The sequence below is a fragment of the Narcine bancroftii genome, chromosome 6 (assembly GCF_036971445.1).
Source record: "Narcine bancroftii isolate sNarBan1 chromosome 6, sNarBan1.hap1, whole genome shotgun sequence".
Taxonomy (NCBI): domain Eukaryota; kingdom Metazoa; phylum Chordata; class Chondrichthyes; order Torpediniformes; family Narcinidae; genus Narcine; species Narcine bancroftii.
The window spans coordinates 223,876,468-223,901,101 of NC_091474.1; the positions used below are offsets into that span (position 1 = coordinate 223,876,468).

At 42.4% G+C, this 24,634-nt stretch overlaps 1 protein-coding gene across 2 annotated transcripts; it reads right to left on the reverse strand.

Moving 5' to 3' along the window:
• Positions 1-239: 239 nt before the first annotated feature.
• On the reverse strand, positions 240-23,628 carry ostm1 (osteoclastogenesis associated transmembrane protein 1). 2 transcript variants are annotated; one of them, XM_069883572.1, is made up of 6 exons: positions 23,060-23,628; positions 19,797-19,911; positions 15,443-15,537; positions 12,739-12,864; positions 8,541-8,600; positions 240-2,075 (listed from the first exon to the last, which is right to left on the reverse strand). In XM_069883572.1, exons 1-5 carry the CDS (start codon positions 23,477-23,479, stop codon positions 8,553-8,555), a joined length of 804 nt encoding a protein of 267 aa, XP_069739673.1. In that variant the 5' UTR covers positions 23,480-23,628; the 3' UTR covers positions 240-2,075; positions 8,541-8,552. The 2 variants fall into 2 exon arrangements, with proteins under 2 accessions (XP_069739673.1, XP_069739672.1); XM_069883571.1 differs by having other exon boundaries at positions 8,541-8,706; positions 23,060-23,617.
• Between the last annotated feature and the right edge of the window lie 1,006 nt (positions 23,629-24,634).

Below are 24,634 nucleotides of genomic sequence, written 5' to 3' on the forward strand. Positions count from 1 at the left end.
GTCATACAATTTCAGGCTAATCTCAATGCAGTCAGAGAGCAAAATAAATTCCAAAACTGCCATATGAAGCACTTTAATTGAAAATGTGACAAACTGCTCTGCTCCAATACAGCATCAAGTTTCAAAAACAAACTTCCCATGAAGTGTATTTAAATTTAAAAAAATTCACAAACCACATCCTTCAGAAAATTACTGGAATGCTTCAGTCACCTGAAATTAACTAAACAAAAACAAGAATCTAATGTTTTTCATTTTTAATCATCTCAATTCTTTCCATCAATTTTAGGAATGCATTTTCACAAAAGCTTCTACAAAAGTCATTCTTTCAATACACAAATGCTGGAAAAACTCAGCAGGTCATGAAACGTATTTGATGCATGTAACCAACATTTTGGGTCTGAGCCCTTCATCAAAGGGAAAATGAAAATCATTTGCTATATCCACACTAACTTCTATTCAGGTCTTCCAACCTCCTCTGCAAGACTGAATTATTTCTTTAAAAAATACAGATTTTCACAAAAAATCTACCAACCCCTGATTTTTTTTCTTTCAATGTAGGACATGTCATCATCAATTCTAAATTTGTCCAAATAAGTGGACAACTTTCATCCTACATCTTTCCTTAATGATTTTAAGAATGTACCTTCACCATTTTGTCTTCATTGTTAACTATTTGATCGAGTTACACAATGCAAGACAAAATATCAGAATCTGCAATCAAGACGCTGAATTTTAAAAGAATGCTTCACAGTATAACTAGACCTGCTCCTACCTTTTGCAAAATTTAGTACATTTAAAAATCAGGCATTGTTGAACAAAAAGCAGCATCGCACCATTGGCAAAAACAAAACATTTCTGGAGAAACAGACCCAAATGTTTCACAAAGCTTTTTGTAGTTAATAAATCTGCCAAAATGTTAATAGTTTATCATTTTAAAAACTTGCAATTCTTTCAGTGCAATGGGTTTATTTTAAAAATGTAAACAGTAGCAACCAACATGAAAATCAGAAACAAGCATTATACTTTGATTATATTACACACATTATCTGAAATCGAATTCTCCAAAATCCTCATTTATACAATTTTTTTTTTAATTTTGGATAAATGAAGATATCTGAAACAAATCAGAAATCCTCTCAGGTTGAAAAAAAAATTCACTCAACTTGAAATTAGAATGACATTTGTCCTCGTTTCAGGTGATCCCTTCCCTTTTCTCTTTCCATTTTATTCTTTACCTTTCCCTATTGACTCTTTTCTCCAACTCTCCCTCTCAAACTGTGTGCCACTGTCTCCCAGCTGCAAGCGATCAGAAAAATCCCTTGTCCCTGTGTCATCAAGGAGAGTAGCCTCCTGTACAGGAGCTGGATTTCAGGCTCAGTGGCATTCCCTCCCCGGCACACAGCGGAGTTCCCGACGCCAACTCTGAACCCTACCCTCGACCTACTACCGCATGCCTGATTCCCCGGTGAGTGTTCCACCGGCCTGGGAAGTCTCCCCGGTGATCGGTCAAGGCCAGCATTTTTTTTTGGTGAGAATTAAACATTTTTTAATGCTTAAAAGGCCTTCCTTTGTTATTATTGTTTATACATCGATACAAGTGATTTGCTGTTGCTACTGGACTATTTTTTTTTAAATGACCAGTTCTCCAACAAAAAAACATCCATCATAGGCCCTGGTCCTGACCATTTAGGAGTTGTACTGTAGTTCAATAGTAGCAGAATAAAACTAACTACAGAAACAATAATAAAATTTCAATGAAACCAAGTAGTGAACAGTCATGCTTGTCTGGCTTGAATTTAGAAATGAAACTGGTTCATACTGAAACTGTTCACTTGCTCAAATAGTGACAAGATACACTACATAAAGTAGCCTGAACACTTCCAAAGTGCAAATTTTCAGTTGATGCAATTTCTTAAATACTGATAAAACTATTAAAAATACAAACTGAGTAAAGGTGCAAAGATCATTTTCTTATCACTTAAAAATCCTCATTTTGTTCCACGTACAATATTCCTGGTGAAGGAAAATCTTTCAACGTATGCTGGCGGTGCTGGTGGTGTGTTTCAGGCGTTTAGCTGCAAATGAACAACAGAAATTAATCCATCCCGTCACTTCAAGAATCTTTTTTTAATGTACAACCAGGCTCTGTGTCCGTTAGAGGCTGCTCCACTAGTTAATAATAGAATTTTATTTACCAACAGCACCGGCAACAAAAGGGTTCATACTAGGTCATACTTTGGAAAATCTAATGCATTTTAATAGCATTTCTTTTAAAATAGAGTTGGAAAATTGAATGACTTCTTAAATTTTGGTGCTTTTCCACTGTCAATAGTTTGCTGTATGGGATTCATCTATAGTTACACAATCTGACATTCACAATAGAACGGAATTCCATTGCACTGGCAACAATGTTTTGATGTATAAATTTTTTTCCTTTGGAGATTGGCTTTCTAGCAAAGAACTTGGTCATCTGGCTGCACCTGTTTGTTCTGTACCGATTCCCTCCACCACCAGAATAACAGCACCTTAGAACATTACAGCACAGAAAAAGGTCTTTTGGCCCTTCAGTCTATGCCAAACTTTATGCCTAGTCTCACTGACATGTATATGTGCCATGTCCCATAATACCCTTCCCATCCACGTTCCTGACCAAATTGTTCCTAAATCTTAAAATTGAGCCTGTATTCACCACATACTCTCACCATAGTGCAAAGAAATTCCCCCTAATGTTCCCGCTAAACGTCTCCCCTTTCACATTTAACCCTTGTCCTCTGTGGAAAAAACCTATCTACATTTACTCTATCCCCCTCAATTTTAAATACCTCTATCAAATCTCCCCTCTTTCTTCTACCCTCCAGGGAATAAAGTCCTAATCTATTTAGCCTTCCCCTGTAACTCATTCTTCAAGTCTTGGCAACACCTTTGTAAATCTCTGCACTCTTTCAACCTTATTGATATCCTTCCTTTAGTTAAATTACCAAAACTGCACACATATTTGGCCTCACCATTGTTTTATACAACTTGAACCTAACATCCCAACTCCTATATACAAAACAGGTATTTGCCGCTTAACATTTGTTGGGACAACGTCCAATCGCATATACCTCAGTAGTCCCATAATTATTCATTGACCAAGAGCAAATCTGCACCAATTTAGAAAAAGCGATCACTAGCTATAGGAATTCGTATACTGTATACCCAAACTGATCCGACTGGCCCACTCTCTCTCCCCTCAACCCCGTATCAGTCCCAACTAATCCCACATCCTCTGGTCACTCCCCACACTAATCCCACTGCTCCACTCTCTGCCCGTTCCGTGTTGGTCCTGTTCTGGGCCCAGAGGACCCCAAAACCCAGCACCAATAGAAATTCACCAAGACAAATGGTTACTTAAAAAAAAAGTTGCTTTTAATTATCTTTAAAAACAAAAACAGGATCAAACTCTAACTTAATATTAACTTAACCCCCTTCTAATTCTAAGCACATGTGTATGTAATGTGTGTGTAAGTTCAGAAAAGTTCTTTAATTGACAGTCCAATCTCACTTCTCATTCCTCAAAGTTCACTGGTATCAGGCAATTCTTATACTGTACATTTATGAATCTTCACCAGGCTTTGGTAAATGTTACTGCTCAGGAAAGTTCTTGTCAGTTTTCAGAGAGAGAGATTTGTTGCTCGTTGGAAACAAACTGATTCCTTCTGATCAGCCACATCAGTGACTTGCCGATGAAACTTGCCCCATCAGGGTTTTCCAGATAACCTTTCTCTTGAAGGTCACCACAGAGTTCCTTTTTGTTTCCCTTATTTCAAGTGAAACATTATCAAGCCAGCCATCTCTTCTTGTATGGACCACAAAGCTGAACTAAGAACTCACAACACATCTTCAAAATGTTTTTTCCCCAAAAGCTTGCCATCTGCTGCTGCACTGTAGAACTCTCTCTCTCTCTCTCTCTCACACACTAAGAACAGCCAATTATATCCAGACAGCTGTGCATTCAGATAGACCCAATCTTCAGAGTCTGTTCATCTGTTGCTTTCCAAAACAATAATCCATTACTCCACAGCATGTCCAATTAACACCTAATTGTGAAGTCCTTATAAGCATTCTTCAAAGTTTTTGCAAAGGCACTCAGAGCCTGGACTGTTTGGCTTAAGCAGAGCTCTGGCATTTTAAAGGAGATGTGTTGTGAAGTGTTTGTTTGTGAACTACACTAAAAAAAACCCACAATTTATCTCCTTTAAAACAATATCTAGAATATTAAATATAACAATCTGTCAGTCCCTGCCGCCCCGCTCGACCCGCCGCCCCGCTCGACCCGCCGCCCCGCTCGACCCGCCGCCCCGCTCGACCCGCCGCCCCGCTCGACCCGCCGCCCCGCTCGACCCGCCGCCCCGCTCGACCCGCCGCCCCGCTCGACCCGCCGCCCCGCTCGACCCGCCGCCCCGCTCGACCCGCCGCCCCGCTCGACCCGCCGCCCCGCTCGACCCGCCGCCCCGCTCGACCCGCCGCCCCGCTCGACCCGCCGCCCCGCTCGACCCGCCGCCCCGCTCGACCCGCCGCCCCGCTCGACCCGCCGCCCCGCTCGACCCGCCGCCCCGCTCGACCCGCCGCCCCGCTCGACCCGCCGCCCCGCTCGACCCGCCGCCCCGCTCGACCCGCCGCCCCGCTCGACCCGCCGCCCCGCTCGACCCGCCGCCCCGCTCGACCCGCCGCCCCGCTCGACCCGTCGCCCCGCTCGACCCGCCGCCCCGCTCGACCCGCCCGCCCCGCCGGACCCACCGCCCCATGTCAGTCCCCAATGACAGCCCTGCTCTCTGCCCACAGCCCCGTGTCTATCCCCACACTGATTCCACTGCCCTACCTTCTGCCCACACCCTGTGTTGGCCCCACACTGATCCCGAGTTACAAATAAAAAGTTCACAGGTACAGTACAGTATCTCATATCGCTTTGCTAAGTATATAATAGGGTTCGCAGAACATCCACATTGTCTAATGCCCAATTTCAAAGAATGTATCGTGGACGTTAAGCAGCGCATACCTGTTCTTTGATATATGAAAGTACGTTTGAAAAGTTCAAAAGCTCTCTGAGACCCTGTTTACCTGTGATGCCACTTTCAGGGAATTATGTCTGTATTCCCAGATCCCTCTATTCTTCCACACTCATCAGTGCCCTATTGTTTACAGTGTGTTTCTACCTTGGTTTGTCCTTCCAAAGTGCATCACCATTAGGCTGAAGCCTTGAGGCCCAGAAGGTAAGGGAGCCCATCACCACTGTCACAGCCGAGTGCAGTGCTGCTGGAGCAGAATTCTTAACACGGGGCACAGCAAGAGAGATATCTGCTTTTTTACCCACAATGCAAAACAGTGCAGAAACTGATCAATCTTGCCTGCCTTAAAAAACACGAACTGCAACTAAACCATGCAATCTCCTGTAATTACATCATCACTCACAGTTCCCGCCCACTCATCCCCACTCCTCCTCATCTACCAATGCTCCACTTCAGAAACCAATCACCCTCTTGGACCTTCCTCCAGGCCAATTGTCGCCATGTGTCCCATTCTCCCCGTTGGATTCATCAATGAACACTGTCAATCAATCTCCCTCACACCTGCGCACTGGGTATCCTGAGAGGGACCACGCTTCTTTTGCAAAGTAATAACATGGAAATGCTGGAGGAACTCAGGTCCCACGGGGGGTAAAGACTCTTAACTATCACTATTTTGCTGTGGAGCCGAAATTTACTTTTTTTAAAAAAGACTGTACCCTCTCCCGTGTTATTTTGTATCGAGACTTTTTTTTTTAAAGAGCTGATTTTATTTACCCTTTTGTAACTAACACACTTTTCAAATTATTCGGGGTTTGCAGACGGATTCTGTAAAGTTTTGTTTGATTTTTATGAAGTTTGGCACTGGGCACTTTGGCACCCACAGTTAGGCTTCAACAATTTATTCACATATGAAACGAGAGGCAGCACTTTAGGCTGTCTTGCATGACTCTGCACTCGGGACAGTGACTGTCGCTTCATGTCAAGCTGACCAACATGGCACTGGAGGCTTACAAGCACGACAGTGAGTAAGCAGTGGACAATGAGGGGGAACCTGTTGCCGAGCCCTTTCAGGATTGTCCCAGGGCTGGGGCCCGATACCCTCATGATCCCTGATCACTCTCCATTCCTGGTCCCATCCACCCGGTTCCCTCTGGCCCTCAGCCCCATTCAGTCATTGCTGGCAAGCCTCCAGTGCCCTGTCAGTCAGCTTGATGTAATAGAGCGATAGCCTCTGTCTCGAATCCAGGGTCCTGCAAGACAGCCCGAAGTGCCACTCCTCACTTCATAATAAATACAAGTGAATAAATTGTTACAGCTTGTTAGCGCCAAGAAACTATTTTAATCAATGGTTAATGTTTATTCTATTTAATGAAAATTATAATAAATTACATGCCATGTCAGTCACCAAATGCGAAAGCCGACACTGAACTGAGGACACTGAAATGTCTGAGGAGCTACAAAAGCCATTTTTTTACCAAAATATCTGTCGCCAAACTGCAGGTCTAAAATGTCTGATTCCACAACCAAACATCAACTGATGTATTCCCAGCATATACCAGGCAGATAAATTTAGAATATGTGAGGATATCACACCCAAAGGTTAATAAATGGAACAATTTCACTTTATTCAATTAAAGGTGAGGGCAGGGGGCAAGTCAAGGGCCTTATTAAAGCTCAGCCTAGGGGCCTGGTGGTAGTTAATCTGCCACTGCACCTCACATTTGTCTGCATTAAATTCCATCTGCTATTTTGCAGCCAGCTTTCCAGCTTGATCAGATCCCTCTGCAAACTTTCAAAGCCTTCCTTGCTGACCACAAAGCTTCCAATCTTTGTATCATCTGCAAACTTGTTGATCCAATTTGCCACACCATCATCCAGATCATTGACACAGATGACAAACACAATGAACCCAGCACTGATCCTTGAGGATCCACTAGTCACTGGCCTCCAGTGAGATAGGCAATTATCCACTACCACTCTCTGGCTTCTCCCATAAAGCCAATGTCTAATCCAATTTATAATTTGACCATGAACACCAAGCCATTAAACTTTCCTAACTAATCTCCCATGCAGGACCTTGTCAAAGGCCTTACTAAAGTCCATGTAAACAACCACCCTGGTTTTTCCTTCAACATTTCTGGTAACCTCTTCGAAAAACTGCAAGATTGCACAATACCTACCATGCATAATTATGTTGACTATCCCAAATCAGTGCTCAACTATCCAAATGTCCATCCGATCTCTTAGAATACCTTTCAATAACTTACCAACTACTTACATCAGGCTCACTGGCCTATACATCCCAAGATATTTATTTTAAACCACGGAAAAACACAAGATCCTCCAATCCTCTGGCACATCATCTGTAGCTAAGGATCCATTAAATATATCCGCCAGGGCTACTACAATTTCTACTCTAGCCTACTTCAAGGTCTGAGAGAATACCTTGTCAGGCCCTGTGGATTTATCCACCTTTATTTGCCTTAAGATCTCCCCCATCTCTTTTCGCTCCATACATAGCCAACCACACTAATCTCCAAGATTAACAATTTTGTCCCTACCCATTTGCTCTGAATACACCTGCATCCCTTAGGATTTTCCTTCACCTTGTCTGCCAAAGCAACCTCATGTCCTCTTTTAGCTGTCCCAATTTCCCTTTTCGTTTTTTTCTTGAAATTTTTTATATTCCACAAGTACCTCATTGCTCCTTGTTGCCCGTACCTACTGGACATCTCTCACCTTAACCAAATCCCTAATAACCCTTGAAAAGTCATTCCTTCTTATTTTCATTATAGTTTTGAGATCAATTAACATTACTCAGGGCCCTTATTTCAGTTTCTGGAAATAAAAAATGAGAATTCTGTACTTGGAAAAAGGGCTCACTTTGTGAATAATGGCAAAATTAAATACAAATTGACCCTGACTTACGATGTTCCAACATATTATATTTTGATTATCAGAATCAGTTTTGAGTAAAGGTAAGTCTATCTGTATTGACGTGGTTGCTTTTTGTTCTCTGAAGGAAATGCTTTCATCCAATCAGTGCACAGAGATCACTTTCCACTGCCACCACCACACCTCCCCCCATACAAACGTCACCACTTCAGTCCTCCTCTTGTAGACATCAAGGAAACATGGCATTAAACTCTCCTCTTAATTAGTAATTTTTAATAACAATGATTGTCTATGCTAATATTATTGAATATTAAATGTAGGTGTTTCTTTCTGTTCTTTCCTTTTCTTACTTTTGGGTGGGAGGGGGATGGGGAGAAAAATACAAAAGTACTTTTTTTGTATCATTGGTTTTGGATATTTGATCAGTGTTTTATTCATTTTTTTCCTATAATGTTGCAAACAATTAAATATTTTTTTTTTAAAAATGCAAGCTGAAACAGCTGCAACAAAAGATCAGTTAACTCAAAAAATTGACATTCTAGAAAATTTTAGTAGAATAACAAAGATTGCTGGAATTAAAGAATGGCATATACTCACGCTCTATAAGTTTCAATTTCTTCTGCTCAGAATGAAGGAAGCTGCTGAGGTAGAAGATAACTGGTAGAAAAAGAAAAAATGTTGAAAGAGCAATGACTGGAATGATATCACTGCAATGGACAGTGCAGTTGTAAGTTTTGCTCCATAGCTGTCGTGTCAAGTTCATCTGAAAATACCAAACAGAATAAGAGAGATATTTTAAGGTACTAAACTTCTGGAGCTAAAATAAATAAGATAACATGGACAGCTTTTAAAATACTTTGCCAAATAATAATGACATTGGCATTTTTTTTTAAAAAGCAAACACTAATCAGAGAGCTGTACAAATACAAACTCCACTGAATGATCAAGATTATGCTTCTTGAACACCTTGGGGTGTATTTTATGGATTTTGAGCTGTTCACGAAAATCACCTAAAAATTTTCCTATCGAGTACTTTTTTTTTAAAGATTGCCCATTTTGTAATTTCCTGTCATATTTTAAGTCTTCTAGTAAATTGACCACAAAGAAATCAGTCAGGACAAGCATGCCTGGGCATGCACATAATGCAGGTGTTATGCAAATTCTTTCTTAGTCAGGATAGATGCAGACAGGCTAAAAAAAAGCAGCTCACATATATGGGTGTTGTGCATTACATTGATTACAAATTGAACACATCTTCAGGCAATAGTATAGTGAGTGTACTTAACAATAGATTCAATGCAGCAGAAATGTCTTGTCAATGTCATAACAGCTGCAATACATTCTTACATTTGCGGCAAGTATATGCTTAATACTGAATTCAATAAAATTTACTTTTTTCTTCAAATTCCTACATGATACAGCAAATCTGAAATTATCTTAGTGTTCAGCTTGAAGTTGTCTATCATAATCCCCATTTTTTTTCCATTAACCAAACCTTTGGGGGAAAAAAAATTGTTGTCCAGAGTAATTAATGCACAGCTGGAAATTAGGAGCATACTGACCCACGATGAGGACCTCACCATCAATTATCTGCAAAAGGCATGTTTTGGTCCATAGACAAGTTAACTGGAGTGCTTCCACAGCTTATCTTTTTAACTTTAGAGGAGCTCTATTGGCCAGGGTAAATGCATTATTCCAACCAAAGGATGTCAGAACCAAAGGATTACTTTTGTTGCATAAATGTAAACAACACAAATTAAAAATGAGATCTGGGTCTCCAGGTGGCGCTCATGGAGTGAACACGTTTTGGTTTTTGCTCCATAAAATATACTATTTTTAACCTGTATCCACCTTTGAACTAACTTCACAGAAGTCAGAAAAAATGAGATCCAGTCACCAACCTGCAGTTAAATAAACTCTGCCATATAATTCAATATTCCAAAGAAAGGCTCAGTGAGAAATATCAACAGTCCTGAAGAACACTGCATACACTATTAATGCAAGTGACAAGGTTGGCACTTGCACATGAAATAAAATAGATCAAAAATTGTTGACATATTCCAGGCCATGATTCAATCAATCAGAATGCTTCAAGGATTAGGCTGTTTGGAGTCTTGTGTCAAAAGCATCAACCTGCTGAGGTTCCCCAGAACACGCTGATGAATTGGATCATGGATTCTGCACCAGTTAACCCTGACTACAGGACCTGTAAGCCCATTCTTTTCAATTATTTTTAAAGACTACAATGAAGTGCAGAAATGTATTTTTCCTTTTAACGGTTTCCTTTTTTTTTAAAAAAATAGTGCCAAAGGAAGTGATGGAAGCAGACATTTAAACAAGCACCTGAAGATTCCTGAAAACTTCTACAGGTGTACCATAGAGAGCATTCTGGCTGGTTGCAGTGCCAAGACTTGGGACAAGAAAAAACTCCAGAGGGTTGTGAACTCGGCCGCTGACATCACGGGCACCAGTCTTCACTCCATTGAGGACATCAACACGAGGCTGTCCTTAAGAAAGGACCCTCTATCCTCAAGGACCCCCACCACCCAGACCAAGTTTCAGGTAAGACTCTGCAACAAAGTGGCAATTCAGGAAGAAGCTAGTGACAGATACATGCCAGCTATGGCACTGAGTGCAGGCCATTACAGCCTACAAAACAAGGGCGAGCAGCATAGATGGCTGTGATGCTTCATTACCCAGAGCTGAGAGGGAGAACCCAACAGTGCCGACGAGGATCCCTGCAAAGGCTGTGATATCAGTCTCTGAGGGTGACATCAGAACTTCATTCAAGAGGGTGAATCCTCGAAAGGTGTCAGGCTTTGATGCATACCTGGCAGGGTAATGAAAATCTGTGCCAACCAACTCGCTGGAATATGGACATGTTCGTGGACATTTTCAATCTCTCATTGCTGCAGTCAGAGGCTCCCATCTGCTTCAAAAGGGCATCAATTATCCCAGTGCCCAAGAGCAGAGCAAGTGCCTCAACGACTACTGCCCAGTAGCACTAACTTCTACTGTAACAAAATGCTTTGAGAGGTTGGTCATGGCCAGAATTAACATGTACCTAAACAAAAAAAACTGGACCCAATGCAATTAACCATAACCATATAACTGTTTACGGCGTGGAAACAGGCCATGTCGGCCCTTCAAGCCCACGCTGGTTCACTTGAACAACTCCACTACCTTCCCCCTCCTACTCTCCGCCCATAACCCTCCAACCCCTCACATCCATGTACACAACCAACCTTCAATTCACTTATCACAATCACTCCACAGCAGACACAATATCACTGGCACTCCACTCAGTCCTGGATCACTCATACATATGACTGCTCTTCATAGACTACAGCTCAGCCTTCAACACCATTATTCCCTCAGTGCTGGACAAGAAGCTCCAAATCCTGGGCCTCTGCATTCCCTCTGCAACTAGATCCTTGACTTCCTCATCAGAAGATCAGTCAGTGTGAATTGGAAATAACTTCTCCTCACTATCAACACAGACGCACATCAAGGATATGTGCTTAGCCCACTGCTCTACTCACTATACATCCATGACTATGTGGCCAGGCACAATTCCAATGCCATCTACAAATTTGCCAATAACACCACGGTTGTCGGCAGAATCACAAACAGCAATGAGGAAACGTACAGGAGGGAGTTAGATCAGCTCGTTGAGTGGTGTCATACCAATGACCTTGTATTCAACATTAGCAAACCGAAGATGATTGTGGACTTCAGGAAGAAGACAGAACATGAACCAGTCCTCATCAGGGCTCAGAAGTGGAGAGGGTCAAGAACTTCAAATTTGTGGATGCCATCATCTCCGAGGACCTGTCCTGGAGTCTTCATGTCGATGCAATCGTGAAGGCGGCTTGTCATCAGCTATACTTTTGTGAGGTGTTTGAGGAGATTTGACATGTCACCAAAGACTCTCGAAAACATCTAGTTGTACTGTGGAGAGCATTCTGGCTGGTTGCATCACTGTCTGATACTGATGTGCCAGCGCTCAGGACAAGAAAAAACTCCAAAAGGTTGTTAATTCAGCCTGCGACATCACAGGCACCAGACTTCACTCCATCGAGGACATCTACAAGAGGCGGTGTCTTAAAAAAAAACAAACAGCCTCTATCCTCAAGGACTCCCACCAAACAGACCATGCCCTCTTCACTGCTACCATCGGGTAAAAGGTACAGGAGCCTGATGACGAGCACTCAGAAGCACAAGGACCACTTCTTCCCTGCTGTCATCAGATCCATGAATGACCAATGAACCAAAGACACTGCCTGACTTTGACTTTTCGTGCACTATTTTTATTTATTTGTAAGGTGGTTTATATGAATGTTTCCACTAAGACGCTGCAGCAAAACAATTAATGTCATGACTTATTCATGACAAGAAATTCTGATGATGGGAATATTGGGGGTTGGAGATGATGAGCAAGACAGAGGTTACAGAAAAGTAGGTAGTAGGGATTGATTAGGCTGTTCTGAGAGCCACCGTAATCTTAATGGGTTGAAATAACCTCCCCACTGCCAATTCTTTTCTCATATTTTAAAAAGCACTTCAAATATACTGAACAACTCGTCAAAATCAATTTTGAATTACAAAGGAAAAACTCTAAATTCAGATGGCAACTCTGGAAATGTAGTCATCAGTTTCACAATGTTAATTTTGTCTTCATCTCCATAGATGCTGCACAACTTGCTGAATATTTCCAGCATTTTCTACTTTCAAGTTGTTATTGAGCCTTTTGGCAATACAACTAAGAAGAACATTAGAGTTTCACTCTACTTACTGCATCAATGATGTCTATGCACAGGTTCTCGTTTTTTTCCATTCTACTATAGTGTTCAGTCAAATTATTGTAAGAAGCTTTACATTTAATGCAAAGATCTGAATAGTTCTTGTAAACTGGGTGTCTCTACAAAACAAAAATGAATATTCATAATAGTACAACAGTTTAGGCCACCAAGTCAGCACATATTTTGTTTTTCATGTTAGCCAGACAAGAAACACAAAGTCAAAAGTAGGTAGATGATGGAAAAATAGGGCAACAAAATACACATTAACACTCAAATCTTGAACCTTCAAGTCTGTAATGGTGCGAAATTATATAATCAAATGTCAAAAATCACAACTAAATTCTGACAATGGAAAATAATGTAAACTTGAGACAAAAAAAATTGCAATGTGAGGGAAGGATACCAGGCCTTTTTAACCTTTTGAAGCTAACAGTTTACAAAAAGTTTTGCTATTGACCACTTAATCAAAATAGGTTCAACAGTATCAAATATTTTATAATTTGACAACATCATTCAACTTAATCCACATTGAAAATCTTGTTTACTGGAGTTATTCAGCAAATACCCAAATACTACCTGACCTAGAATATGAGAATTACATGTTCCAGTGCATCCAGAAAGCTGAGTGTAGTTTTGTTCTCCAATAAATATTTAGATTTGGAAGACAAAACAATGGGAATGATCTTTAAGGGAAAACATAGACTTTTCTCTCTTGAAAGGAGATGAGGGATAAAGGAGTTTAAAATTTGCACAAAAAATATGTTCAAGTAGGCTTTATGATTTTGCACTGATATTAAACACAAATGGCTTGAACACACTGACCTGATTTTGTGGAAGTTGCATGTGTTGACAAAGATTGCTCATTTTGGAATATATAGAAGCTCATTTTGGAATATATAGAAGGCAATTATAAACTGCTTCAGTAGGAGGTAAAGAGAGGAACACAAGTGTAGAGAATTTCGGTAGGCTATAAATATTTTGAAGCTCCTTGGAAAGGTAAAGATGATTGCAGATTGGGCAGGAATGTGGAAAAACCTTTTGAGTAAGTGCCATATAAAATATATTAAACTCTTGTGGGTGTTGGGTAAATGAATTAAATTGATTTAAGGATGAGAATCTTGAGTTTGTATGAGAGGAACATCAGAAAGGAGATACCGTGGGCAGAAAATACCGCAGAGGAATTCTCAAAATTTAATTCTAGGAATTTTTAAATTTAATGCAAAGTGATGAACTTTATCAATCACTAAATTAGAATGGCATTGAATCAGAAGACACCCTTGAAATTAGAACGGATTCGACATATGGACATTTAACATAAACAACTGCAAGATGCTAGAAAGAACAAGCCACACATGCACAGCTTAGATAGGATCAAAATCTGAAATGACTTGGTTTTTCAGCTTGGAAAGAACATGCAGTCTTCTTGCTTTGAAAAATTATGGATTCATACACTGGAAGTCTCCAATTCAAACAGCTACTTTACAATTGACGACACTTCAAACTAATACACAGTAAACACAAAAACCTTAGAATAAGTAGAGAATCAAATGGATGGTCTGATAAAAGCTGCCATGATCATTTGGCTACAATTATCAGGGGAAATTACCCCTTTTTGTTGTTAGCTATAAACAGACACATCAAATGAATAACTCCCACTTCATCAATGCACAAACCATTTTTCTTTGATTCAATGTCTAAGAGAGACATCCTATCCTGGCTATTATGCCCCCAGCCCTCTTTCTGAGCAAATATATTGTAATAAGTGAATGAACATTTTAGTCCAATTTCTGCTGAATAAAATAGCTTTAATGGCAAGACCTGCTTTTATTATGGACACCCTCAACACAAATAGTTTCTAAAAGTAAACAAATTTAAATACTGTAAATATGTTTGAATTGTAAAATTTTACAATTTATTTTCTGAAATAATACAAATGAGTTGCAGGTTGAACCTTTTTAATCCGGCAACGTCAGGACCTGGCCATTGCTGGATCAAAGAAAATGGTAGAATACAGAAATTGATCCCTAATGGATCCCCCCATGTAAACATATCAAAGGTAGAACAAAATTTAAAACAGGAAATAATACTGTGGGGCAGCATGGTTAGCCTAGCTATTGTGCTACATTTTACAGCGATTGGGACTTTAATACAAACTCCAGACAGCGTGGGACTTGAACCTCAGTCCTGATCGTGGCAGATTCAACCAGCGATCAGGACCAAGGTTCGAGTCCCGCGCTGTCTGTAAGGAGTTTGTAATAACGGCGGCAGATTCAAAACGTGCCAGACCGTGGGAGTTGTGAGACCACAGAGCACCAGATAAAAGAGGTTCGACCTGCATTGACATTTATGATCTTTCCTTCCCCTTTGACCGGATGTTTTCATTTCTTATCTTTCAGACACGTTACCAAGGCAGATTCTTTTTTTTAAAAAAAAAGGCAACTCTTGTGTAGTTTTGGCATAAAAAAAAACTATAAAAAGCAGCCATCTTTGCCTCATCATCCACAAAGATTCCAATAAATGCATATTCTGTGTGGGCTGGAGTGATAAGACCAGAATGAATTGTGCTATGCTATCTACGTACTGATTTTAGAATTAATTTAATCAAGCTGATTATCAAGTGACAAGTCCAAAATAAACAAAGAGAAAACTTGTGCATTTACTGCAAGATGAAGATAAAAATGATTTTTCATAAATTACCGAATGTTGTTCAAAACAATTTAGAGAATCATTCAACAACTTCTTAAAGTTCAGAGTGTCCATTGAAGGTGCTGTTTTGTTTTCATTTAAACATGCTGTTGAGGAGGGAGGGGAGAAAGAAAAAAAAGTTAACAATTAATTTTAGTGGCACCATATCTGAAATTAAAGTTACAGGAAACAGTTCAACTTCAGGACAAAGAATGCAAGAAAAAAAATCACAGTGCAACATTATTACAGCGCCAGCGACTCAGGTTTGGATCCAGTACTGTCTATAAGGAGTTAGTGCATTCTCCCTGTGACCACTGGGTTTCCTCCACGTGACCGGTTTTCTCCCACCCTCCAAAAATGTACACGGTTTGTAGGTTAAATGGTCTATTTGGACAGCATAGACTCATGGGGTAGAAGGGCCTGTAACCTGCTACATCTTTAAAAATCAATTATAAACTGGTATTCACATTAACAAACAAATGATCTCAAATCAACTTTATTATTGTTCATGTTCATTTTTTCTTTCAAGTGTCAGTACTTTAACATGGACACAGGCCTTTCACCCCAACTCATCCATACCAACCAAGATGGCTTCCTGAACTGGTCCTATTTGACATTTGGCCCATATCCCTCTAATGGCAGCTCATTCCAGATAACGACCACCCTGTGGGAACCCTCAGTCCCTTTAAAATCTTCCCCGTTCACCTTAAACCTGTAGCCTTCACTAACCTGGGTGGGGGGGGAGGGGGGGAAGGGAGAAAAACCGACACAATCCACTTTATTTGTGTCGCTCATGATTTCATAAACCTCTATAAAGTCACTCCTCAGTCAACTTTACTCCTAGGAGAACATGCCAGCCAATCCAGTCTCTCCTTACAACTGAACCCCTCCAGTTCTGGCAACGACCTTGTGAATCTTTCTCTGGCTTAATCACATTCTTCCTTTAGAATGACAACTAGGACATTCATGTTCTGGTTCAGTCTCACTAATGGCCAGTAGCAAGTCATCCCAATTCCTGATTTCAATGAAGAAAAAGGCACATGGCACACTCGTCTTCATGGCTAGCACCACTTTCAGAGAAATTTTTAATTAATAAATGCTAGACAAACAGCACAGTAACAGGTCATTTCAGCCCAAGAGTCCACTGCCCAATTTACACTCGATTAACCTACACCCCTGGTACGTTTCGAATGGTGGGAGGAATCAGAAGCCCCTGGGGAAAGTCCACGCAGACATGAGGAGAATGTATAAAATTCTTAAATAATTCAGGAATCGAACCCCAGTCCTAATCGCTGGCACTGTAAAGGCATTGCACTAACTGCTATGCCAACCGTGCCACCCCGTGTACGAACTCCTAAATTTCTGTTCTTTAACATTCTCCAAGTATCTTACATTTACTGCATGCCCTACCCTGGATTAACTATCCAAAATGCATCACTTCACATTTGTCAGAGTTGGATTCTGTCTTCCAATCTGTGGCTCACTCTCCCTGTTGATCTAGATCGCAATAGAACCTTAAATAAACTTTACTATCCACATCACCAATGTTGGTGTCATCTGCAAACTTATTAATTGTGCCACCTACATTATCTTCAGTGAAAAGAGCACATTTGGAGCATTGTCTGCAGTTCCAATGCCTTTACTAATAGGAAAAATATCATTAGACTGGAAAGAGTTCAAAAGAAAAATTCACAAGAATGTTGTTGAAACGAGACAGCTTAAGTTGTTGGGAGAAGATGGTTAGGCTAGGATATTTTCTCCCCAGGATGCTGAATGGTATCTTACAGATATGCAAATTATGAAGGGCATTGATAAAATGAATACATAATGTCTTTTCCCCAGGTAGAAGAGTATAAAACTAGAGGGCATGGGTAGAAAGTGAAGTGGGAAAATTTAAAGGGGACCCAAAAGACAACTTTTTTCCATGCACAGGACAGTGCCTAAATGGAACAAGCTGCAAGAGGAAGTGGTACAGATGGTACAATTACATTTGGACAGATGTATGAATGAGAAAGGATTAGAGCAGTGGTTCCCTTCCCACTCACATACCAGCTTAAGCAATCCCTTACTAATCACAGAGCACTGATAGCATAGGGATTAAAGTTGTAAGTAAGTGGAAAGAAAAAGGTTGAGAACCATTGAATTAGAGGGATATGGACCTGGCGCAGGCAAGGAGAACTACCTTCGATGGAAAATCCACTCAGCATGAATGAGTTGAGCCCACAAGCTTGTTTCCATGCTGATGACCCTATGACTAATCTAAGCCATTTCTATACGTGACCAGCAGTGGACCCAGCATCAATTCCTGTGAGACCCCACTTTCAGGCTTGAGCCCTTGTTCAAGGAATAATCCAAAAGCAGGAAATCTCAGAATTTAGACAATGCTGGCTGGGGGAGGAATCCTGACCAACAAAAGGTGTTAATTGGATACAATAAGGAGCCAGTTAAGAATTTCTTGCATCTCTGTGAAAGAAGACTGAATAGAGAAAAAGAGATGAAAAAGGCAATGGGAGAGGGGGGGGGAGGGGTGGTGGGAGTTAAATGAAAGCCAGAGAAGTCAATATTAATGCCATCTGGTTGGAAGGTACCCAGTCGGAAGATGAAGTGTTGTTCCTCCAATTTGCAGGTGGTCTCAGTCTGGCAGTACATGAGACAGTGGAGATGCACGTCAGCAAGGAAATGGAATAGAGAATTGAAATGAGTGGCCTCTGGGAGATCCACTATTGCGGCAGACAGAGCCAAGATGCTCAACAAAGCAATCTCCTAGTCTGCATCCAGTCTCTTCAATGTAGATAAGACCACAATGGGAGCACCGGATGCAGTAGATGACCCCTGCAGATTTACATGCGAAATGATGCCTCATTTGGAAGGACTGTTTGGGGCCCCAAATGATGGTGAGGGAGGAGGTGTGGGCACAAATACAGCATTTCCTGCAGTCACAGGGTAGGTCCCAAGGGGACAATTGGTGGGGAGGGAGGAGTGGACAAGGGAGTCACAGAGGGAGCAGACCCTGCGGAAGGCAGAGATAGGAATATGTGTTTAGTGGTGGGTTCACAAAGTAGGTGGCGGAAATGGCAAAGGATGTGTTGGATGCAGAGTCTGATTGGTTGGTAGGTGAGGACAAGAGGAATCCTGTCCTTGTTGCAAGTGGGGGCAGAGGGGGTCAAGCCAGATGTGTAGATAATGGAGGATATTCAGGTGAATGTCAAGTTAATAGTAGTAGAGGGAAAGCTACATTGTTTGAAGGAGGAGGACATCTCTGATGATCTCGCTTGGAAGTCCTCATCCTGGGTGCAGATGTAATGGAGACAGAGGAACTGAGAGACTGGAATGGAATCCTTACTTGTAGTTGAGGTAGCTGTGGGAGTTGGTGGGTTTATAGCAGATGTCTGTCAAGAGTTTGTCTCCTGAGATGGAGAGATATATAGATTGAGGAAAGGAAGAATGTTGCTAGAGATGGACCAAGGAATTTGAGCTCAGGTGGAAGTTGGCAGCAGTGGATGAAGTCCACAATTCCTCCCTCACCACCATTCACAGCCCAAAACAGTCCTTCCAAGTGAAGCAACATTTCACTGTGAATCTGCAATGGTCATTTACTGCATCCGATGCTCCCGTTGTGGTTTCCTCTACATCGGAGAGACTGGACACACACTATGAGATCGCTTCATTGAACACCTCAGCTCAGTCCGCCACAATAGTGTGGATCTCCCAGTGGCCACTCATTTCAATTCTCCATTCCATTCTCTTGTTCACCTGTATATCCATGGTCTCATGCACTGCCAGACTGAGGCAAACCAAAAATTGGAGGAACAAGACTTCACCTTCTGACTGGGCATCCTTCAACCAAAAGGCATCAATATCGACTTCTCTGGCTTTTGTTAAACCCCTCCCCCTTCTTCCCCTGTCACCTTTCCCCATCTGTCTCATGGCCCCTTTCCAACTCCTTTCGCAGAAAAATTAAATTCTTACTTAATCATATCCAATTAACACCATTTGTGAGTCAGGATTCCTCCCTCAGCCAGTTTTGTCTGAATTCTTAGACTTTGCGATTTCCTGCTTCTGGCTTAAATGTCGTCAATGTATCTTTGTCTCCTCTAGATGTTGAAAAGACCAGCTGAGTTCCTCCAGCATTTTGGTGTGTTTTGACTAAAATAAACCCAATCCTTTCTCATTCATACATCTGTCCAAATGTACCTTGAGTATGTTGAATAATCAAATAAAAAGTCTGGACAAACACTTCAAATGTTATTCTCCATGCAGCATGATGCAATCATATGCACCAGAAACATCAGGAATACAAAAAGGGAAAGTGGCAACTCATTTTAAAATAAACATTACACAGACTTTTGAAAGCAAGATGGCATACCATCACACTGGGATTTAATCCAAATTAATTGCAGAAAGTTGCGTATCTTCAGGACTATTTGCAAACTATCCGATGTCAAAAGTTGTGTTGAACAACTGTCATTCCCCGAATTTTTCTGTAAAAGGGAAAAATTAGTTATAGTATACAAGTTAAAGACAAATTTCAATTAATAGAGCAGCGGAAAATTTCAACAATGTGTGTTACAGGTATACAATCCTTATCCAGAACCCTTGGGGGAGAGTGTGTTCCGAATTTTTGATTTTTCCAGATTTCGGAAAGCCAGATTAAAGCCCACACAAATTGCGCTGCCGGTCCCCCGCTGCCGGTCCCCCGCTGCCGGTCCCCCGCTGCCGGTCCCCCGCTGCCGGTCCCCCGCTGCCGGTCCCCCGCTGCCGGTCCCCCGCTGCCGGTCCCCCGCTGCCGGTCCCCCGCTTCCCACTTGCTGGATTTTGGAGCTTTCCGGATTTTAGATGTCTGGATAAAGGATTGTGTACCTGTAATAGTTCATTTCCATTCATTCCACTGATAATTACCAACCTAACATACAAGAAATATTCAAGACCAAAACTTTGAAATGCACTTCTTTGAATGGAATTAGAAATGACAGCACACATAGAATTGTATCACATAGCACAGAACAGGACCTTCAGCAAAACTTGCCCATGCCGAGCAAAATGACCCACCCATGAAAGTCCCACCAGTCTGCTTTTAGCCCATATCTAAATCTATCCATGTATTCGCCAATGTTTTCATAAATGTTGTAATAGTACCTATTTCAACAACCTCCTCCAGCAGCAAATTCCATACACTTACCACCTTTTGTGTGTAAAAATAAAATTAACCCCAGGATCCTGTTAAATCTCTCCCCCTCCCCCACCTTAAAACCCATGTCCTCTGGCTACTGATTCTGAGCAAAAGGCTCTCTGCGTTCACGCTATCTATTCCTTTCATGATTTTTTGTGCACCTTTATAAGATCACCCCTCATCCTTCTATGCTCCAAGGAATAAAGTCTTAGCCTGCTCAATCTCTCCCCTAAAGCTCAGGACGACAAGTCCTGGCAACAACCTCTCAAGTCTTAAAATTAAACCTCCAAACTATTAGCTACAAAAATTGTAAATATATTTACTGTAATTATTATAAATATACACATTTCTGATCAATCAAGATCCCGATTGCAACTGTGTACTGCCAATGAACTTTAGAGCAATCAAATGGTTTCCCTCGTTGCCTAATTTTCACTGAAAGGAGAAATACAAAACATTTCAGAATATTTTATAGAACCACATCCATTTTCTTGTTTCATTTTCCTGAAACTCTTGCATCCCTCGAATAACAAACTGCTAACATTGCCTGAGTACCCTGGTAATCACTGGTGTTACTACTAAAGGCAGTACTAGAATATACATTCATGCCATCATTGATTCTTTCTTAGATCTTAAAAATTACACACTAAAGAAAAATTTAAAATTTTTAAAAATAATTCTTGAGAGAGTGGGATATGATCTAAAATTTTCTGTAAAAGAATAGATGCAAAGTCAATCAGAGTTCCTAGAAATTAACTGGAGGGACAAATGGGGAAAGGCTAGGGGACTCAGGCTGACTAGATTGCTCCACAAAGAGCAGACAGGGATAATAGCTGAATGGCCTCCTTTGCAGGATAATTTTGATTCTACATCAAAAAAACCTTGCAGATTAAAACATGTGACATGTATAGACTGCAGTTTCACAACACAAGGTGAGAAGGTTCCAAATCCTTTTCTTAAGCCACTTTCAGGTGTCCACAATACCAGACTGTAAAGCAGCCTATTGTTCTCCTATACAGCTGTCCGGTGGCCACCTGAAAGTGGAGAACCCGGCCAGGAGGTTTACCTACCTAACCCTTCTCCTGTAGGTATAATATCCTGCTCCAAGAATCCCCTGTTGCACCTGAAAGTAGCTCAGGCAAAGCTGCTAGCAGCTTTCAGGTGCCTAGCAGCAGGCAGGCTGTTGACAGTCAGCTGGAGACCTGCTGACGCCCCGCTGCCAAAACCGACCCACCCCACTGCCTGAGTGTCCCCCGGCGGGGGGAGTACAGGGCTTGCGCCCGCATACAAAATCCCACTAAATTTAAAAGGTGAGAGTTTTCGATAAGTCAGGATTCTCGGGAATGGCCGCCCCAGCCCCGCACTTCCCCTGCCAGGCACCCCAGGCGGGGAGACAGGTCGTCAAGACTGCTGCCCCTGCCCAGACTCAGGAGCAGGCGTTTGCTCTGTGGCCCCTCTCCCCGCTTCTTTGAAGATGCCAAGACTGAGTAGTGAATAGCATGTTTGGAAAACTCATCTTCATTGGTTGGAGTACTGAATACTAGTGTTAGGACATCATGGTGAAATTGTACAAGACATTGGTGAGGCCACACTGTGTGTGCAGTTTTGGTCACCTAGCTATAGGAAGAATATAGGAAGTATAATATAAAGTTGTAAAGGATACAGAAGAGATTTACAAAATGGTTGCCAGAATCAGAGAAGTTGCATAAACATGAAAGACTGAAAAAACTAAGTTTGTTTTCCTTAGAACGTAAGGAATCTTCTTGAGGTTGAATATCACAAGGGAAATGTGACAGTTTCCTAGAGTAGGAGAATCAAAGATGAGAGAGCATAACTATTAGGTGAAACTGGTGGGATTTAGTAGGGGCGCAAGGGGACAGCTCCTCACTCAGAGGATGGTGGGCATATAAAACAAGCTGCAAGAGGTAGGCGCTTACATTTTTTTTTAAACTTGAATGTGAGAGAATATAGGACTCATGCGCTAAGTGGGACTAAAGCAGAGAGCAAGTTGTTTGGGCTGTTTCTGTGCTTTAAGACACTAGCCTCTCCTGGGACCCAGGTGCGACCACTGGGACAAAGGTGCTGGAACCACCTTTTAAATTGTAGGAGGATCTACCCATTAAATCGCCAACCTGGTGATTGTGGTGGCAGTAGAGGGTCCTGACCCCAAACATGGAAAGGCCATTTCTATCCACGGATGCTGAGTGACCTGCCGGGTTCCTCCAACATTTGTCAGAACTCATTGGGATTTAAAAACGTTTTTTGCAGCATAATCACTATCTCGGTTCTACTTCACTTCAAACCACATCAAGACCGAGGTCGTTGGGAAACAAACGAAAACACTTGGCCCAGATGCTTCGCCACCTTACTCTAAACAGACTATGAATTAAATTCCACTAATACATCAGCTAACAGTAATACCGCATACAACGAGAACTGGCCGCAACCCTTGCACGTACCGAGAGGTTGGCGAAGGCATCCCAGAAGCTGTGGAAGTCCGAGAGGCACCTCTCGCAGACCTGAACCGGCCGCGCGTTCTTCAAGGCGCAACCCACCAGGGCCGCACCACGGTCTCCGAACTCCAGCAGCAGCTGCCGGCACGTCTGGCTCACCGCCCGCCCCTCCAAACCATCGGCTAAGGAGGCCCCCCACCAGCCGCCGGCGCTGTCCCAGTCGGCCCGGCTCCGGGCCTCCCGCACCCTCAGAGGCCCCGGAACGTCCCCCCACCAAACCGAGCTCCGGCTTTGCGCCGAGGCGGCATTGTCGCGGAGATTACTGTTCCTGTTGAGCTCAGGCATTAGCCCGATGGATGAGGAGAAGGCGAGAGCTTCCTCGCAGAGCAAACCCAGTAAAGCGCAGCTCAACACAGCAGGAACCATCTTTCACACATGCGCATTCAATCCCCACGGACAGGGCGGGGCCGACAGTCAGCAGGAGCCATCGTTCACACATGCGCATTCAATCCCCACGGATAGGGCGGGGCCGACAGTCAGCAGGAACCATCTTTCACACATGCGCATTCAATCCCCACGGACAAGGCGGGGCCGACAGTCAGCAGGAACCATCTTTCACACATGCGCATTCAATCCCCACGGACAGGGCGGGGCCGACAGTCAGCAGGAGCCATCTTTCACACATGCGCATTCAATCCCCACGGGCATGGCGGGGCCGACAGTAGTGGTGGGATGACACGTGACGTCATGAGTATTCTGACTGAGGGCTGATTCAGATTTATTGTCAAGGGCATGCATGACCACATCCAACGCTGAGATTCTTTTTCTGCTGGCGAGGCAGAATTACCACTTCATGATAATGCAAAAAAAATGTACAAATGTAAGCAAATAAATAAATACAAACAACATGCAATACAGAGAGAAAAAAAGCAATCAATATAGACAGCCGCTGCCAATACATCGCAGTGATCGTACTCGCAACAGCACACTGTTGGGTGCTCCAAGAAGGCATATTCGTTGAATTGAGCACTTGCAGGCGCTCTCTCTCTCTCCCTCTGATTGTGTACAGTAAAGTTCTTTGGTTCACCTCACCGGTTGCCTCGTCTAGTTATTCAGCACCCAATAACAAACATGGTGTCAGAAGTGGGATCGAGAGCGTACCAGGCCTGAGACCTTCCAATCGGTCGGAGTGAGTAACCAGAATCACGTTTGCAACAGTCGCCATATGGCGGATGGATTTAGATGACCCGAACCCGCTTGCATTTGAAGGAAATATAGTGGAGAACTGGGGTATTTTTGAGCAAGAGTATAACATATTTATTGAGGCAGTGCACAGCCACAAGCCTGCCCGCACAAGATCATGCATTTTGTTAAATTTGGAAGGCCTGGAGGCCATTGAAGGGGAGAGGTTGTTCGTGTACGCAGACAAATTGCACAAAGGGGAACTTGTTAACAGCTTGGCTGAGTTGAGAGAGAACACCAAATGTTAAAAATCAAAATTCAGGGAAATGTGCAACCCACAGAGAAACGTGAAGATCCGCAGATTGGAAAGACCTTGGGCCTCCACCCCTCCACACGGTC